The sequence below is a fragment of the Ambystoma mexicanum genome, chromosome 3p (assembly GCF_040938575.1).
Source record: "Ambystoma mexicanum isolate Mex_15411 chromosome 3p, UKY_AmexF1_1, whole genome shotgun sequence".
Taxonomy (NCBI): Eukaryota; Metazoa; Chordata; class Amphibia; order Caudata; family Ambystomatidae; genus Ambystoma; species Ambystoma mexicanum.
In genome coordinates, this window is record NC_090925.1 from 880,522,426 (window position 1) to 880,541,875 (window position 19,450).

General features: G+C 44.8%; 1 protein-coding gene across 1 annotated transcript in view; it reads right to left on the minus strand.

Annotated features, from left to right (window-relative positions):
- Window positions 1–19,450, minus strand: part of LOC138581060 (trichohyalin-like) — a 337,402-nt gene that overhangs the window by 115,242 nt on the left and 202,710 nt on the right. The window contains exon 5 of the mRNA XM_069652102.1: window positions 11,249–18,837. Within this exon, the coding sequence (XP_069508203.1) occupies window positions 11,249–18,837 (7,589 nt within the window). The remainder of the gene's footprint in view (window positions 1–11,248; window positions 18,838–19,450) is intronic.

Sequence of the window (19,450 nt, forward strand, 5' to 3'; positions counted from 1 at the left end):
TCTGTCCCCCGCTAAACAAATGCTCAATGATATGCACCTAGTAGGATATGATGCACAAATTGCAGACTCAGCAATGTTATTAGGCTACACCATTGTGAGCAGCCTGTCCTTCCAGAAACCCATAGCATAGAAGGCCCAACATTTCTGGCTCCAAATCAACCTTTGCAAAAACCAAACCCTTCATCCCACAGCAGGACTTCCGGACCGTAGTGCAGGCCCTTGTGGTCTCATACAACGATGGGGGAAATGCTCCACTGACGGGGCTGCAAGCTGCTCACTTGGAACCCATAACAGCAGTCCACCACGCTGCAGCACATCTTATTACAGGTTCACAGAAATTTGACTGAATCGCTCCGTCCTACGAGAACTGAATTGACTTCCTCTCCAGACCAGGATACTGCATGTATCATCTACAAAACAGTAGTCACAAGTAGCACATCAGCGTATGTGGTAGCTAAGCTACACATATCTGATGGCACACGCAACACATCGAACAACCATCTTGAATCACGGCTCATCTGAAGAGAGGACCCGCAACCAATCCTTCTCTTGTCAAGCACCCACCTTCTAGAACTCGATCCTGGTATTGACTCGGAATGGCCCCACATTTCTCAAATTTCAACACCTGACCAAAGACAAATCCCAATCGGCACACATATTGACATACAGACCCCAACTCACATTACTGGGTAACTGTTACTGTTAAAAGATGCCAGCCCAAACAATGGCTACCCACACTCTGTACACTCTGTACAGCGGCCCACTGCACTGGAGCTAGGTCCCCGCTTTAAACAATAAAATAAATGTATTGGTGGGCAGTCAGTAGACATGGCTGAAAATCGGAGATGTTTTGGAAAGGTCATGATCCAGGCTAAGAATCACTACACAAAATCTAAAAAACAAAAACAAAAAAAAACATTTTTTACAAAGACGGAGCGCAGATGTGACTTCAGCATATATCAACTACTTTGGTAAGATTATTTTATCAAGCAGAGACCTAGTTTGCAAAAATTTCATCACATAGGGAGGACTTATTCATAATAGGTCATATGGTCTGTTTTTTCTCATCTAATTCACTTCATTCTACCTTAACTCTCTTTGCTACAGAAGTTACACGCCATACTCATGAGATGAGGCTAATTCTTTAGGTTTGGCAAAAGCGCCAGTGATCTTTCTGCCTTTAGCAATTCAGATTTTTCCTCAAACAGCACTGGAATCAGTTAATTACAAATCAGAATACATAATTATAGTTGACTAAATCTAAATGGAATCATGAAGGAGCGAGGGCCTGTGTAATGAGGTGTAAACAAAACTCCTAGATCAGCATATACATGGAGTTGAATACATGTCGAACACTTTTACATATTGTTTTAGGGGACATAACTTCCCAGTCAGGGACATTTAAGAGGCCCTGTGAAATTATGGGGTTTATGCAATGTTGCACTCCTTTAAAGATGGCATACTCTGCTCACAGTCAGAGCTCGTAAATACCAAGAAAGAGTATTACCAATGATGTAGTTTTGAAGTGCTAAACTATTCTTTATTAAGCAGCTCGGACTGATTGAATTTGTGATGCAGTCTTTAAGTGGTAACATTTCTTTATACTAAACAATTTGGATCAATTGTAACAAATGTTGCAATGAGTACTTGAACAAGTTTGTGGTTGAATATGTGATTTGATTACTCAGATTTGGTATATAGTTTGTGAACTTTATCAGCGGCTAATGATACTTATTATTGTTCTTTATTGTCTCCCCCACTTTTTTGTCTCCTATTCCCTCCTATCTCTTTTTGTTTTCATTGTTTAGATTTATAAAATGTCAAATCTGATTTATTTATTTATTTTTTATTTTATTTTTGTTCAGAGAGAGGTACAACAAGACCAAACTGGCCAGCGGCTAGTGAATCTCAGCATGAAATAACAACATAGGTGAACATTTACAGTATACACTACACATTTGCACATTGTTTGAAAGTACTAAAGCGGTGACGATGGATTGTCCTCTTCATCAGATAATATATTACATAGATAGAGTCTGAACAGCGACCATATGTCTTTGGGGCGGCATCTTGATGGCAATGTGATAATAAATTGTTCTTCAAGTTCATTAACCATCGACAGGTCTTTCAAGAAGTCCAGTCGCCTGGGAGGATCTATGGACATCCAACATTTCAGTATATTTCGTTTCGCGACCACACATGCTAAATTAAACAATCGTCTAGTGGTAGTTGCAGCCTTACCAATATCCCCAAAAAGGTATTTCCGTGGGGAAGGTGTAGCAGGTATTGCCGTAATGTCTTCCAGAATCTCCGCCACCTCCCCCCAGAATTTAGTTATCGGCAGGCAAGCCCAATACATGTGATAGGAGTCTGCGTTAGGGGCATCACATTTAGGGCATTTTCCCATGTGGCCTTGAACAAACTTAGCTAACTTGGCTGGGGTGTAATGCAACTGGTTCAGAACTTTAAACTGAATGAGACGTAGCCCGGAGTTCATGGATACACATTTAGTCAACTTGCAATATCTCAACCATGTGGTTTCACCCAGCTCCACACCCATATCTCGTTCCCAGGTCCCTTTAATGGTATTGCATGGCTTGGAGTGGGTCTGAACAAGGCTGTATAGTGCAGACAGACTTTTCCTGTGTCCCCCTGGTTCCGTCATGGCTGCAATGCATTCGTGTGTGGGTGGCTCTTCTGGGAAGGAGGGCCATTTGGCAGCGAAGGCAGATTTCATCCTGTGAAACTGAAATCGCTTAAGGTGATCCCCACCCACTGCCCCGACAAAATCCTCCAATGCACAGTATCTCCCTTCCGGGAACATGTCTCGCATTCTAAATTGCTTCTGTGGGTCCCAGGTACCCTGTAGTTCCTTATCAAGTGTGGGGTTTATGCCCGGGAAGTTCCACAATGGCACCTCCGGGTCATACGGGGTTGTAATGGCAAGTCTCTTATATATCCTGGCCCATACATGCGCAGTGGCGCTTACAGGATTATATTTGCACGTGACCTTCCGATTAAGGTCAAACATAACCGCTCGCAGTTCTAAGGGGGATGCCGCAAACCTTTCCAGGGTAATGTGTGGTGCCGTGTCCTCTGGGCCGAACCAGTGTCTCACGAAGTGTGCCTGTGATGTTAGGTAATAAAGTTCAAAGTCTGGTGCTGGAATCCCACCTTTTGCAAAGGGTTCTGTCATTTTGGACCACTTCAATCTGGGCGTTTTCCCTCCCCATACAAATGTAGTGGTGAGCGTATTGAGTTTGGTAAAGAATGTTCTGCCTGGCCACATCGGTATGTTGCAAAAAAGGTATAGGAGTTTGGGTAGCACTAACATCTTAAGTAACGATATTCGCCCATATAGGGATAGAGGGAGCTTGTTCCAGACTTGTAGTTTAATTGTTAGGGATTGTAGGAGTTCACCATGATTTTCTGCGAGCAATGTACTCCCGTCTCTGGATCCCCTGATCCCCAAATAACGGATGTGTGTTGGTGACCATTTGAATCCCTGTGTGTCTGACATATCTCTAGTTTTAGGTATAAGCGGGAACAGTTCTGACGTGGAAACATTAACCATGTACCCCGAGTATTCAGAGGACCGCGTAACCTCAGCCATAACTGGCGCTAGATTTACCTCCGGGTTCCTAATATATAGTACGTTATCATCCGCATATAGTGAAATGATTTGTGGTCTCCCTGTCATACGAAGACCTCTACATGCATGTTTTTGTCGGATGTATTCAGCCATGGGTTCTATTGTAAGTGCAAAAAGGATAGGGGAGAAGGGGCAGCCCTGTCTGGTGCCTCTACCCAGGCGAAACAGGGATGACATGGTTTGATTAGTTAGTACCTTCGCTCCCGGGCAAGTATACAGTAACCTGACACAGTTAACGAAGTATCTTCCCAACCCAAATCTCTCAAGGACCTGAAACAGATAGACCCAGAAGACAGAGTCAAAAGCTTTCTCAGCATCAAGAGACGCTGCTACCGCATCCGCCACTGGGTCTTTCGGTGTCATCACTCCAAAGAGTCTGCGCAGATTAAGAGCAGTGGACCTCGTTGGTATAAAGCCAGCCTGGTCGGGATGCACCAATATAGGCATATGGGGCAGGAGCCTGGTAGCTAGGACCTTTGCAAAAATCTTCACGTCGGTATTAATGAGTGAGAGGGGTCGGTATGACCCCATGTCCTGAGGGGGTCTACGGGGTTTAAGAAGTACCATTATCACTGCCTCTCGCATAGTGTCTGGCAGTATGCCGCACTCCATTGCCTCTTCCCATACTTTCAGTAAAACAGGGGCTAGTATGTCATGGAACTCTTTGTATAATTCGGCACCTAGACCGTCGGGACCGGGGGCTTTACCTGATGTCAATGCTTTCATTGCCTCTGTAATTTCCTCTAGTGATATGGGGGTATCTAATATCATGCGTGTCTCCGGAGTCAAGGTTGGGAGATCAATCTTGTCCAGATACTCCACTATTTCTTCTTTAGTTTTGGTGTCCCTATTGGAATATAGTGATTTATAGAATGCAGCAAACATATCATTAATTTCTTGGTCCCCATTGACTATGTCGCCACTAGGTATCTGGATTGTCGATATCGGGGGATGGCCGTGTTCGGCCTTAAGCATCCGGGCTAGGAATCTCCCTGCTTTATTGCTTTCCCCGTATCTACGAGCTCGGACCGGGGCAGCCATGTATTGTACCTCCCTTGCAGCAAGTTTATTAAATTCTGCCAATGTAGTGTGAATATCCAGAAGGGTCTCTTTACTATGTGTACAGGTGTATTCGAACTCCAGGAGCTCCAGTTGGCCTCCATTATGTCCAGCTCTTGCCTAACTGCCTTCAGTAGACCCATAGTTTTGGCCATAATTGCGCCACGTACCCATACTTTAAATGTTTCCCACAATGTAGCGCTCCGGTCTACTGACCCCTCATTTAGTTGAAAAAATTCCTCTATTTCAGTGCGCAGTAATTCGCAAACGTTAGGGTCTCTAAGTAGAACAGGGGGCATTTTCCAGCATCTGGCCCTCGGGGCAGCGTCGCCGATACACAAAGTAATTGACACAGGGGAGTGATCTGAGAGGGTACAGGGGTACATCTCGCAATGGTGGACCATATTCGTGAGTGTTGAACTGATAAGCCAGTAATCAATTTGAGATTCAGAGTCATGCACTGATGAATAGAAAGTGAAGCGCTGTTCTTAGGGATGTAATTCTCGCCAGATGTCTACCATGGTCATCTGTTGCGTTATTTGTCGTATAGCTAATGTGGTTTTGGTCAAGGTTCTATGAGAAGTTGTAGACCTGTCGAGGGTCGTGTCAAGGATCGTATTGAAATCTCCTCCCCAAATCACTGTCGCATCGTCAGCTTCAACCAACATGTTATATATAGCATTGTAGAATTCAGGGTCTTCTATGTTGGGGCCATACGTGTTAACTATAACCATCTTCCGTCCCGCCAACTCGCCCCATATTACAACATATCTCCCTTGTGCGTCAGTTTTAGCGTCCTGGACACGAAAGCCCAGATTCGAATGTATTAGGGTTAGGACCCCTCTGGAGTGGGAGGAATATTCCGTATAATATCGCAATACGCCCCATCTGGGCAGAAAATTGGAACAGACCTGCCCCAGTGCGTGAGTTTCTTGCAGTAACACGATCTGGGGGTTATGTCTGGTTATGTATGCTGCAATTTTCCTGGCCTTAATCGGGTTGTTTAGGCCCCGGATATTCCATGAAAGAAGTTTAACAGTTACCCCCCTGTCACCCAGTACCATGGTATTGTGTTACTATCAATGTGTGAAGTGATTTGCTTACGCCACCAACCTTAACAGTTCAATCCGATGCAACCCGTCTCTGCATTTTAGAACTCTTGCCAACCATGGCAAAACTTTATATCCTACCCCCACCCCCGCCCGCACCATCAACCCCAACCCGAAGATGTAACCCTTTCCCCATAACCTGTGGAACTTTCCTGAGGGTCGCTAGTTGCAGTCGCAGGGCCTCCATCAGTAGGGGCTCACAACCCCACACTTTTCAAACAATATCAGTTGGAGCCGTTGCTTCACAGCTTGAGTAAGTATGTTTCTGTAAATCCATTTCAGTCGGCTGAGTCCGGGACTTCGTCTCCCGGTCGTGGTGGCCTGTTCCGATCTTGTGGATGTTCATTGGGAGGAATGGGGATGGACGCCTCAATGTACGCTATGGCTCCCGCAGGGGTCTCAAACAAATGCGACCTGCCTCCATGTTGAATCCGTAGTTTCGCCGGGAAGATAAGGGTGTATGGGACATGACGCAAACTCAGAAGGTTCTTGGCTTGTTCATAGGATCTGCGTTGCATTTGGACGCTGGTTGAGAAATCCGGATAAATGTGGAATTCTGTTTCCCTCATTTTGCAGGGAGCCTTTTTCCCTTGAAAGTTTTAGGATCACATCCCTGTCCCTATAGTTCAGTAGGCGCACAATAACCGTGCGCGGTGGCGCCCCAGGCTTGGGTGTCGGCGCTTGGGAGCGATGAGCCCTCTCAACAATAAAAGTGGTTAGAAAAGGATTCAGTGCCCAGAAGAGTTTTCAAAAGGACCTCTACTTGTCGCTCCATCGGACCCTTGCAGAAGGATTCTGGAATGCCGACAATACAGATATTGTTTCTTCTAGATCGAGATTCCAGGTCATCGCATTTTGCTTGAGTCTTATGCAGTTCCCCTTTCAGCTGTGCTATGTCTCAGCCATGTTGTGTTATCACGTCTTCATTTGTGCTGATTCTGTTCTCAGCTTCTGTAACGCGATTGCTCTCCTTGTCCACTCTAGTCTTAAGGGAGCTGATAGTTGAGACAATATCGTCCAGCTTGACGTTCACTGCCAGGAAGCTGTTCTGTACCATGGTCATTAGGCGGTCTTCTCTGTCATCATGTTCAATCACAGCGGGATCGTCATCCCCCATGGTTATGGCAGCCGGCGTCCCCTGAGGTTGGGAGCTGGCATAGGAGTCCATTGGGCCTATTTTTTTCACGCCTGTGCTTTTTTTCTCGTTGTGGCCCTTGTGTCACCTGTGCAGAGCAAGGGTCGTTGACGCGGGTCAGGTCAGTCGTCCACACAGGATTGGTATTGCCCGTACAGAACAACGTCAATGCCTATATTGTGCAACCTGTTGGGTACCAGTACACCAAATCTTATGTCACGTATATGATGTTGCCACACGGATCCACGGTTGTTCTGCTGGGAGGAAGTTCTCCCCACGGAGCTGTCCCGTTGTGTATATCCGATTTTTATCCGTGGTAGCTGCAGTCGAGGGCCGCGTCCGTTGTAAAAGCGGTTAACCAGAGTATTACATTGGATTGAGGCCAAGCTCAGGCCGCTGCATATGCTGGTTCGGGTATTGTGCAGCTAGTGGTGGCAGTGGTCTCGTACTGGTCACGCTTGGGAGTGTGTTTCGGATTCCTATAGGTGGTAGCTGCAGGCTAGGAGCGGGTAGCTTGGGCATTCAACTGAATTGAGGCTGAGCTTGGGTCGAAGCACATACTGGTTCTGGTCCTTTGCAGCAAGTGGTGACGGCGTTCCTATCTTTTTGATGTCACAAGTCTTCGTATTAGAGCTTCACCGCCGTCACCATCAGCCCGTCCCCACAAAGGCACACAACGGTCCACTGATTTATGGCTCGCCACCTCCCACCTTCGTACACCGTGCCCCGGTCTTCGTGGCGCTGGACGCCCAGCTCCCTGGCACGACCAGAACTCGGCGCAATCCGACCAGTTGCGTCGGGGGGCCCCCCTGCTACGGATCTCAAACGTCCTCCGGTAGCGTGGGCTGGGTTGAGGGGTCAATAGAGTCTTGTGTGGGCCCCCTCAGCGGCGACCAGCGGTGGGGCGGTGCCCTCTGGAGAACCCACTCCGATACTTGCAGGAATAGTACAGTGCCCAGTACACTTCACGGATGTATTGTGACTTCCCACGTTAGCACTGTCTCTGAATGGCAGCCAGTACAGAAAGGATTGTTTTGAAACACTTTACTTCGTGACACAGCCAATGTCTCTGGGTCCGCACGCTTTTACATCTCTCACCTGCTCTCGCAACGTCGGACGAGGGCTCGCTTGGCCGCAGGCCCGAGGCCTGGGTTGGCTGGGGCCCTGCGTGAAAGATGGTGTAACGACCCAGTCGTTATCCGGGAGGTGGGCCGGACCCACAGTCCATCTCGCATCCACCCTGGGTCCTGATGTCTGCACAAGCGGTCCGCCCTCGGGCCCGTGCTATGGGGCTGCACCACGGTGATCGGCGCTCCTCCCCCTCGCGGCCTTGTGCTGATGGCAGCACCTCGGTCTGGTGTAGGATTCTCTTGGAGCCCCTGTTCGGCCCGCGGCCGACTGGATAAGCCGTTAGTCCAAAGGGAGCTGAGAACTCCCCCGCGCCTCTGCGGTTTCGAGCAGTATTTGCAAACGATGTGCAGTAGGAGTACGGGAAACAAACGGTGTAGTAGTTTCTTCTCTGCGCGGCTCCAAAAAGGATTTATTTATATATAGGATGTTTGTGGGATCGGAGCGCTCCGATCAGGCGGCCATCTTAGTTGCACGCAACAGCTCCCCTGTCAAATCTGATTTATTGAGGCATGCAATTTCATTGCGATATTTTGCCCTGAGGAAGACCTAGGAGGTCGAAACACGTGTTGGCATTTTATCAGCCTCAAATGTTTGACTTTACATTGGTATCAATAAATGGCACGCACTAATTGTGCTTTGTATGGTTGATTTCAATTGTTTCCTTGATTATAAGTAGTGCAGCGCATATTTTGTGGAACTGCCCTTTCTTTACTACACATCATTGGTGTACATATCAAATTCCAGTCCAAAGGAAAACATGGGGATGCTAGAGGGGTCACAAACCAGTTGACCAAAAGATGCTCGAACAGTAGACCTAAGGCACAGCACAAGACATAATATTGGCTGAGCAGATCTAGTCAACCACACCATCGACAGCCATATCTGTAGATGGGCAACAGATGACAGCTATTGTCCATTTTCTAATATTATATTGACCTGATTAAACTTCCAGGTCCACATTCCTCCCCTGCAGGTGAAAAACTGAAAAAACTCTTCCTGAGTTTATTTCCCTCACCTGCCGATTCTCCTTTGTGTGCTAGGACTTGCAGTGGTGTGTACCCATTCCAATGGATTAAACGTGAGCATGGGCACATAGCACTGCCAGTCCTAGTGCACACAAATATTTTGACGATTCTGTTCACAGTGGAACCATCATGATTGTGCGGTATTCTTAGGGAGATTCTGCACCACCTCAAGAATGGCACAACTTCCCAGGAAAACTGTTGTCTATGACGTTTTGCGTCAGAAACGGTTTTCCATGGGCACAATTTAGGAGTGGATGAAGAATTTTCCCTGGTGCGACAGAAAAAGAAAGACATTTGCAATTGTCTTATCTCTGCCCTTCATCCTCTCTGCGTAGAGTAGTGGAAACAGGGGATGACTGAAGACATGCAGAAACCCTGGAAAGGGATCATCACTCTGCTTCACTGTGGTCAACAGTGTCTTGCATTCGTAGGGCTGCATCTACATCCCCCTCTCTAGCCCTCTCACCACTCCTCTCTCTTGGACTGACAACTTTCTGCTCTCCTCTCACCTACAACTTCATGCAAAGCCTACCCCAGCACTGCCACCTTCCTTCTCGGTCATTCGACCCATGAAGCGAGTGTCAGTGGACGCCTTTATCACTACTTTCTCTTCTCTTCCTACTCCTGCGGCTGACCAGCCCTCTAACATCTCTCTCTAACCTGCATGTTTCCATCTCCAACACTTTGGACATCCTTGCCCCTGTCATGAGAATCCGTCTGTAGCCTACCTCCAAGCGCTGCCCTGAAACACAAGTGCAGGGTGGCTGAGGGGAAGTGGAGGGCGCTGGTGCGTCCTCTGACAAACTGGCCTGCCACTTGCTCCAAAAGCAATGCAGACTCTCTGTCCTCTCTGGCCTCTAACAACACAGACAAACTCTTTCAAATCTGCGAGGAGCTGGCCAATCCTAGTGCAGTCTCAACCTCTCCTGTTCCCATGATTTTATTAGCAAACTCTTCTTGCATAGATTGGCACCAAGAGGAGTTATGTTCGATGTCAACAGTAGCAGTGCTTTTTCCCTCTACCTCTTTTAGAATTTGGAAAAGTTCACTGAATCTTGATTAAGCGTTGTTAATTCTAGTGTTAAAATATGTGGATTCTTCTGCAATGATCACTTTCTTTTAGTTATTAACCACAGCTTTAAAATTGTTTCGGGGGAGGTTTTGGGGGTCCAATATTTAAGCCACTCTCTTTCAGAGGATCTGTTAACCAACCTAGATTTAAGAACAGTTTCATTGAATCAGACGTTCTTTTTTGTTTCAGGTTTAACCAGTTTAATTTTTACATGTTCAGATAACATCCTTTGTCATGGTCAAATTACAGTCAATGTAAATATTATCATCCAAATGTTACAGACCCTATCCACTATTTTATATGTTCTGTGGGACCATGAAGCTTCATGCAATGGTTATGAAGCTGCATGGTCCCATAGATACATATATGATAGTGGATAGGGTCTGTAACATTTGGGTGATAATATTTACATTGGCTGTAATTTGACCATGACAAAGGATGTTATCAGAACCTTTAAAATGTTATAAATACATTAAATGAAAAATCCTAATAACAAATTCCCCAAACATAACACTTAAATCAAAATAAAACACATTCTTATTCGAACTAGTGCTTCACAACTCAACCCCAAGTTAGACACACATTAATTCTGGGCCAGTTCTGACCAGTTGCCACATTCCTAGACATCATCAGACTCAGAAAATTGGTTTAAAAATTCAGTAAGATAAAATGAAAATAATGAACACAGTAGTAATTTACAAATCAAGAAAACCCTTACTTTAAACAAATGTCTTAATTTGCATGGTTGTGCAACTTGGGAAATAACATACCCAAACTAATGATTGGCATTTGGGCATCCAGTAATGTCTTTCTGATTGGGCATCAGATTAAGGAATGGGTAACTTTGGGTTTGAGTCACATTGTCATAGATGTGCAAAATACATGGTCAAGGCTCCAGCAAGCAAGTGACAAGCCTGAGGACAGGCTTGTAGTCAGAAATGCCCTAAATATATTAGTTGTTACACAGTTCAAAGGGCACTTGTTTTTGTGTAATTGGCCGTTTTTGTGGTCTAAACTACCTATACATCATACATAGAGAAACACATAAAGACACATAGTTCTTACCAAATCGAAGAGGCCATCCATCTCACTGGTTTTCTCAAGCACAATATCAACAGTCTCTGCCGCAGATCTGTCACTTTCTTGTAGTTGGCTTTTGTCTGTTGTGTCTTTCTTGTTCAACAGTGCTGCTGAAAGAGATTCCCTGTGGGACGTATCTTTCTCTTGGGGGGGCTGAACTGGCTCCCACCTTTTTCTTGGTATAACAAGAGGGGGACTAACAGGCATCAGTTTGAATTTCTGCTTATGCAGAGCGTCGTCATCTGTTTCTGGCTCGGGAGCTGGTTCCCCTGCCCATTTCTTGTGTCTAATGCTTTTCTGTCTTGGGTGAAGTTTTGGACATAATTCCACTTTTCCCCCTTGGTTCTGCATTGGATCATCTCCTTGCCCATAAAGTGAAGGGTAGCTTGATTCTTTTATCAGATGAGTCGATTTATCTTCGTCCTCCTGACTTTCCAATTTGTCCTTTTGATATTTTCCATTGGCCTCATTTAGGGAACACTCCAGGGTCTGTAAAAGTCTTTCCTCCTCCCTCTCCCCAACCTCATGCTCATAGCCGCTAAGAGCAATTCCCACCTTCTCTACCAGAGATGGATGAACTGCTTCTGCTAGGCACATTACTTGCAAGATAGACATATCATTCTCCAGTGCCACGTCTGGCAAAACAACATGTGGCTCTCGTGCAGATATTTCTTTGTTCTCGTGAAATAAAGGCTCACATTCCTTAATACTTGTGTGTCCTTCCTCAAGCCCCAGGTGTGGTGTGAAATTGAAGTGGTCAGCCGAAGGTCTCTCCCCTTCCTTTAGCAGTTCCTGGGTAGGAAGACTTGGCTTTTCCAAGTATCTCCCTTCCTCATACTCTTTGGCTAGATCTCGGAATTCTGTCATAGGTCTCATTACCACCACTCTCCCTTCTTCTGAAGCTACTTCTCCATTAGATATCTCCACATCTGCTCTCCCTACTACTGATGTTAGTTCTCTGAGAGGTGTAAGAGATATATCTTTGTCCTTGCTCCCTTCTGCCAATATTGGTTCCATGGTAGATAACTCACTACCCACTGTATCCCATTCTGATACTTCTCCCACAGAAACATCACCTTCGATTTTTCTATCTTCTGATATTAGTTCCGAAAGAATTATTTCTCTGTCAACACTATCTTCTTTTGAATATGGTTCCCTCAGATCTGTCATTACTGCCACTCTACTTTCCTGTGATACTAGTTCTCTCATCCACGCCTCCTCCTCCCCTCTCTCTTCTTCTGTTACATTTTCTTCTACATTTATATCTCCCCCTACTTTTCCTACTGCTGATGATGGTTCTCTGAAAGAAGTGCCTTCCTCTACTCTCCTCTCTTCTGATGCTGGTTTCCTTAGAGATACCTGGCCTTGGCCATTCCCTTCATCTGCCATTTGATTTCCCAGAAGTGTATATCCCTCAACTTCCTCTTCTTTTGACTTCTGTTCTTCCCAGGGCCTCTCTCCGATATTTAACTCATTTTCTGATACTGGTTCTCCCAGAAACAACCCTCCCTCCTCTTTTCCTTCTTCTGATACTCGTTCTCCAGGAGAAGCCTCATCCATTGCTCTCATAGGCTCTGATGTTGGTTCTTTCAGGGATGTCTCTTTGTCTTTTGTTCCTTCATCTAATAATAGTTTTGACCTAGAAATCTTTCCTTCCAATTCCCTGTTTCCTGATAATGTTTCGCTCAGATATGTCTCTTCCATAACTTGTTCTACGTTTGAAATTGTTTCACTTAACAATGCTTCACGATCAAGTCTTCCTTCAACTGATACTGGCTCTCCCAGAGATGGATCTTTAATTACTTTCCACTCTTCTTGTGCCTCTTCTTCCTCTTCTTCCTCTTCTGATATTGGTTTCTGATGAGAAGTTTCCTCCTCTACTCCTTCTTCTGCTACTTCGTCTCCAAGAGATGTTTCTCCCATCTGCATCTCACTTTGTGATATTGGTTCTCCTTGACATGTCTCTCCCCCCTGTTTATCTTCCTCTGGTGCCAGTTCTCCCAGAAATGACTCATCCCCAATTATCCTGACTTCAAATGGAGATTGCCTCAGTGATAACTGCCTCTCTATTCTCCTTTCATCTAAAATGTTTTTTTCCATAGATGTCTTTCCTTCCCCCCTCCCATCTTCTGGTACTGTTGATACCATGGCTTGTTCTCCCTCAATCCTCCCTTGTTCTAATATGGGCTCCATTTGAGATTGCTCTTTCTGTATTGTATCTAATATCTTCACTGATAGTTCTTCTTCCTCCTCCCCTAGGTCACCATGCACCTTCTGAAATGTTCCCTTCTCTTCCCCTACTTGCTCTTCTTCTTGGACAATACATTCTGTTTGAGGTATTTCCTTCTCTGTCTCTTCATCCTCCTCCTTTAGGGCACTGTATGCCTTCTGAGATCTATCCACTGTTTCCACCTCATGTACATCAACGTGTTCTTTCTTAGATGTTTCATTCTCTTCATTTTCATGAAGGTTGCATTTTTCCATCTGAGATATTTCTTCCTCATCTGATTCGCCTTCTCCCTCATGTAGGATACCTTGTCCCTTCTGTAATGTTCGAGATGTTTTCCAATTTTCAATATCTTTCACCTCCCTCAGTTTAACTTCTTCACTTTTGGAGGCTTCTTTGCACCATAAATCACATTGAATTTTCTGAGATGCTTCCTCGTCATTGTTCTCCTCCTCTAAGCTACATTGTACCTTCTGAGATGTTTCCTTTGCTTCATCTGCCTGCAGGTCCCTGTGTTCGTTCTTAGGTTTTCCATCCACTGCCTCCTCTTCCTTCTCCTGGAAGCCGGCATTATCCTTCCCAGATGTTTCCTTCTCTTCTTTTTCTTCCTCTTGTAAACCACCTTGTTGCTCCTTATAGGTTTCCTCATCCTCCTCAACTTCTTCCTCCCAAAGGTGACCTTGTTCCCCATTAGATGTTTCACCTACTTTCTGTTCCTGTAGTAAGACTTGTTTCTTCTGTGATGTATCTTCCTCTTTACCCTCTAGCATGCCACCTTGTTTCTTCTGAAATATTCCATCCACTTCCTCCTGTAGCTCACATCTTTCCTTCTTTGCTGTTTCCTCTTCCTCCATTTCCTGTTGGTCACCTTGTTCAATCTCAGCTGTTCCCTCTGCATCTTCCTTGTATAGATAAAATGTTTCCTTCTGAGAAGATTCTTCCTCCTCTGTGCCGCTGTGTTCATTCTGAGATGTTTCCTCCAATTCCTCTCCTTCCTTCTCCTGTATGACACGTTGTTCCTTCTGGGATATTTCCTTCTGCTTTCCATCTTGTAAATCATCTTGTTCTGTATGAGAAGTGTCCTTCTCTTCCTCGATTTCCCCTGCCTCTAGGTCCCCTTGTTGATTCTGAGACCTTTCATCTTCTTCCTCTGCCTGGAGCTCACTGTTTTCCTTTTTCAAAGTTTCATTCTCTCCAATCTGATGTAGTTGTCCTTGTTCCTTCTGAGAGTCTTTTTCTTTTGCCTCCCCATCTCCCCCTTGTAGATTTTCTTGTTCCTTCTGAGATTTTTCTACAATGTTTTCTCCCAGAAATTCATCTTGTTCGTTTAGATGTGTTTCCTTTTCTTCCTCGTCTTTTTCTTCCTCTATGTCTCCTTGTTCTTTCTGAAGGATTGCACAGGCTTTCTCGTCCTCTTGCTCATCTTGTTCCTCTGGAGAGGCTTCCTCCACTCTTAGGTTAACATCTTCCTTCTGAAAGGATTCCTCTGCTTCTGTGCCTGACAGATGCCCTTGTCTCTTTTGAGATGTTTTCTTCTTTTCCTTGTCAGTCTCCTCCTCTAGTTCACGGTGTCCCTTTTGAGATGTTTGATTCACTTCCTCCTCCTGTTTACAACCGTGTTCACTCTGAGCTGTTTCTTCTGCTTCCTCTTCTTGTAGGGCATTGTGTTCATATTGAGAGATTTCCTCCTTTTGCTCCTTTTCTAGTTCTTCTTGATTCCTCTGAGATGTTGTGTCCTCGGTCTCTCCTTCCTCCTCCTCTGGAAAACATTGCTTCTTCTGGAAAAAGTCCTCATCATTATCCTCCTTTAAATCACATTGTTCCTTCTGAGAAGATTCTTCCTCCTCTGTGCTGCTGTCTTCAATCTGATATGTTTCCTCCAATTCCTCTCCTTCCTTCTCCTGTATGACACGTTGTTCCTTCTGGGATATTTCCTTCTGCTTTCCATCCTGTACATCATCTTCTTCTGTATGAGATGTATCCATCTCTTCCTCTATTTCCCCTGCCTCCAGGTCCCCTTGTTGATTCTGAGACCTTCCGTCTTCTTCCTCTGCCTGGAGGTCACTGTGTTCCTTTTGCAAAGTTTCATTCTCTCCAATCTGATGTAGTTCTCCTAGTTCCTTCTGAGAGTCTTTTTCTTTTGCCTCCTCATCTCCCCCTTGTAGATTTTCTATTTCCTTCTGAGATTTTTCTACAATGTTTTCTCCCAGAAATTCATCTTGTTCATTTAGATGTGTTTCCTTTTCTTCCTCGCCTTTTTCTTTCCCTATGTCTCCTTGTTCTTTCTGAAGGATTGCATAGGTGTTCTCATCCTCTTGCTCACCTTGTTCCTTTGGAGAGGCTTCCTCCACTCTTAGGTTAACATCTTCCTTCTGAAAGGATTCCTCTGCTTCTGTGACTGACAGATGACCTTGTCTCTTTTGAGGTGTTTTCTTCTTTTCCTTGTCAGTCTTGTCCTCTATTTCATGGTGTCCCTTTTGAGATGTTTGATTGACTTCCTCCTCCTGTTTACAACCATGTTTACTGTGAGCTGTTTCTTCTGCTTTCTCTTTTTGTAGGGCATTGTGTTCATATTGGGAGATTTCCTCCTTTTTCTTCTTTTCAAGTTCTTCTTGTTTCCTCTGAGATGTTGTGTCCTCTGTCTCTCCTTCCTCCTCCTTTGGAAAGCCTTGCTTCTTCTGGAAAAAGTCGTCACCATTATCCTCCTTTATATCACCTTGTTCCTTCTGAGAAGATTCTTCCTCCTCTGTGCTGCTGTCTTCAATCTGAGATGTTTCCTCCAATTCCTCTCCTTCCCTCTCCTGTATGACCCGTTGTTCCTTCTGGGATATTTCCTTCTGCTTTCCATCCTGTACATCACCTTGTTCTGTATGAGTTGTGTCCTTCTCTTCCTCGATTTCCCCTGCCTCTAGGTCCCCTTGTTGATTCTGAGACCTTTCCTCTTCTTCCTCTGCCTGGAGGTCACTCTGTTCCTTTTGCAAAGTTTCATTCTCTCCAATCTGATGTAGTTGTCCTTGTTCCTTCTGAGAGTCTTTTTCTTTTGCCTCCTCATCTCCCCCTTGTAGATTTTCTTGTTCCTTCTGAGATTTTTCAACAATGTTTTCTCCCAGAAATGTATCTTGTTCGTTTAGATGTGTTTCCTTCTCTTCCTCGTCGTTTTCTTCCTCTATGTCTCCTTGTTCTTTCTGAAGGATTGCACAGGCTTTCTCATCCTCTTGCTCAAGTTGTTCTTTTGGAGAGGCTTCCTCCACTCTTAGGGTAACATCTTCCTTCTGAAAGGATTCTTCTGCTTCTGTGCCTGACAGGTGAACTTGTCTTTTTGTAGATGTTTTCTTCTTTTCCTTGTCAGTCTCCTCCACTAGTTCATGGTGTCCCTTTTGAGATGTTTGATTCACTTCTTTCTCCTGTTTATAACCTTGTTCACTCTGAGCTGTTTCTTCTGCTTCCTCTTCTTGTAGAGAATTGTGTTCATATTGAGAGATTTCATCCTTTTTCTCCTTTTCTAGTTCTTCTTGTTTCTTCTGGGATGTATACTCTGTCTCTCCTTCCTCCTCCTCTGGAAAACCTAGTTTATTCTGGAAAAAGTCCTCACCATTATCCTCCTTTATATCACATTGTTCCTTCTGGGAAAGTTCCTCGATTTCCTCTTCTTGTAAGCAAATGTGTTCCTTCTGATAGGTGCACTCTTCTTCATCATCCTGTAGGGCAGCTTGTTCCTGCTGAGATGTTTTCTCTGCTACCTCATCCTGTATGTCACCTTGCTCCCCATGAGAAGTCTCCCAAGTTTTCATACCTGTATTCTCTTGTAGGCTACCCAGCTCCCTCTGAGTTGATTTTTCAAATTCTTCCTCCTCCTGTACATCACCTTCTTCTTTCTGAGAGGTTTCCTTTAGCCCCTCTTTGTCTTCAAACTGTGTATCACCTTGTCTATTAGGAGATGTTCCCTCCACTTTTTTCTCCTGTATATCAACGTATGTCTTGTGAGAAATGCACTCCTCCTCATTTTCCTCTAGAACATATTGTTGCTCCTGAGATATTTCATCCTCTTCATCCTTGAGAAGATCACCCTTTTCCTTCTGAAATGTTTCATCCACTTCCTCCTCCTGGAATTTACCATGATCTTTGGGAGATGTTTCTAACCCCTCCACTTCCCGAAGATTGCCTTGTTCATTCTGAGAATTATCCTCCTCAGTCATGCTTCCCTCCACTTGTAGGTTTACTTGTTCCTTCTGGGATGTTGCCTCCTCTTCCTCACCTCCATCCTTCTGCTGGATAGCTTTCTCCTTATGAAATGATTCCTCCACTTCCTTAACTGGCATATTCCAGAATACTCCTACATGTTCTTGCTGGGTGTCCAGTTCCCGCTGAGTGGTTTCCTCTTTCCTTGCACATCGTGAGTCGCTTCTTCCCTCCTGATAAACATTCTTTTCATTACTGCGTTGTTGCAAAAAATCTTCTGTTCTATGAAGCCTATTCTCATTTTGAGCTGCCTGCAGGAAGCTGCAAGCCGACCCAAAGACATCAAGTGTCCTGTCTGTTTCATCCGTTTTCCTCAACAAGACTTCCTCTTCCGTTTGCATATCCTTCTGAAAATCATCTAGTTCATTCTGGAATATACACTTTTGTTCACTATTTTGCTGTATTTCATTAGGTTCCAATACACACTTGTTCTGTTCTACCCCTTTCTGAAAGAAGTCCTGTTCTTTGTGTGGTGGTTGTTCCGCTTTCACCTGCTTCAATAATGTCTCCCTAACCCACAAAGAAGCATTTTCTTCATTCATCAGGATATCAGTGCCATTGAAAGATGAATTCTTGCCTTTCAGCTGCAGTGTAACAGTGTGACACACAATAGGGTCATCCTCATTTCTCTCCTCATCTGCAGACTTTAACTCAATACCCTCCTCCAAAACAATGACGTAGGATTTCTCAGGTGGTTTTCTTTCCTCATTCTCTTGCTCTTTACCATCCCTGATCAACTCCTCTGTTTGCTCAAACCTTCTCTCCTCCTCGAATGTTAAACTGGGTTTCGCGTTAAAGGTTTGTTCCTTTATCTCCTCTATGTGTCCCTTCTCTCCTCCTTTCACCCTGCTGGTGTTCTGACATGCGGCAGTGGATCTCCACAGTGATGGTTCTTCACCATTCTTGTCCTCCTCTTTTTTCTTCTCCACCTTTTGCCTAATGATAGACCACTCACCCTTCCCCCAACCAGGTTGCAAAGAGTCTCTGAGATATTCCTCCATCTCTTCAAGAAGACCCCTATTTAGGTTGAGGATCTCCTTCTTCTCCTCCTCCTCCTCATCGTCTCCCTCTTCGGATGATGAACCCCACTCAGAAGTACGAGCAGCAACTGAAAAAAATAATAGAATAAACGCAAGTTACTCTGGATTTATCCCAGACCATGAAAGAGCCATAGCACTACAGATCTAGGGACTAAAGCTGAGCAGAGAGGCCAAAAATGAAAAACAACATTGTAATCATTAACTAGCTGGAGAAGCTGACATTTAATGACTGTTCCGAGTTTGACACATAGTCAATGACAGAGCTAGGCTTAGTGTCAGGGAAATCAAGGGGCCCATCAGAGATCCCACTGTGGATTCTCCCAGCTGCGACTTTTAGATGCCAAAAGCACAAATGTTACATCTTAAGAAAAGATTCTCCTAACCAATGTAACAAACTGTGATTGTGTCATTTGGTTTTATAATCCAACTACATTCTCACCTGGGCATGCATTCTGGATTGTATGTAGCAAGAGTGATTCTTTTCATTTTTTGTTTTTTATCTATATGGCATATTTTGGTCACATTTAGTTAATTTTAGGGGCCTCATTACACGGTAGGTGGTAAGGGTTAACGGTCACCGGTAATGGTACCGGTGACCGTTAACCCTTACCGCCTTACTACGAGGTCCCCTAGCGGGTTGGTGCTTTAACGCCTGCTTTTAGCAGGCGATAAAAACCAACC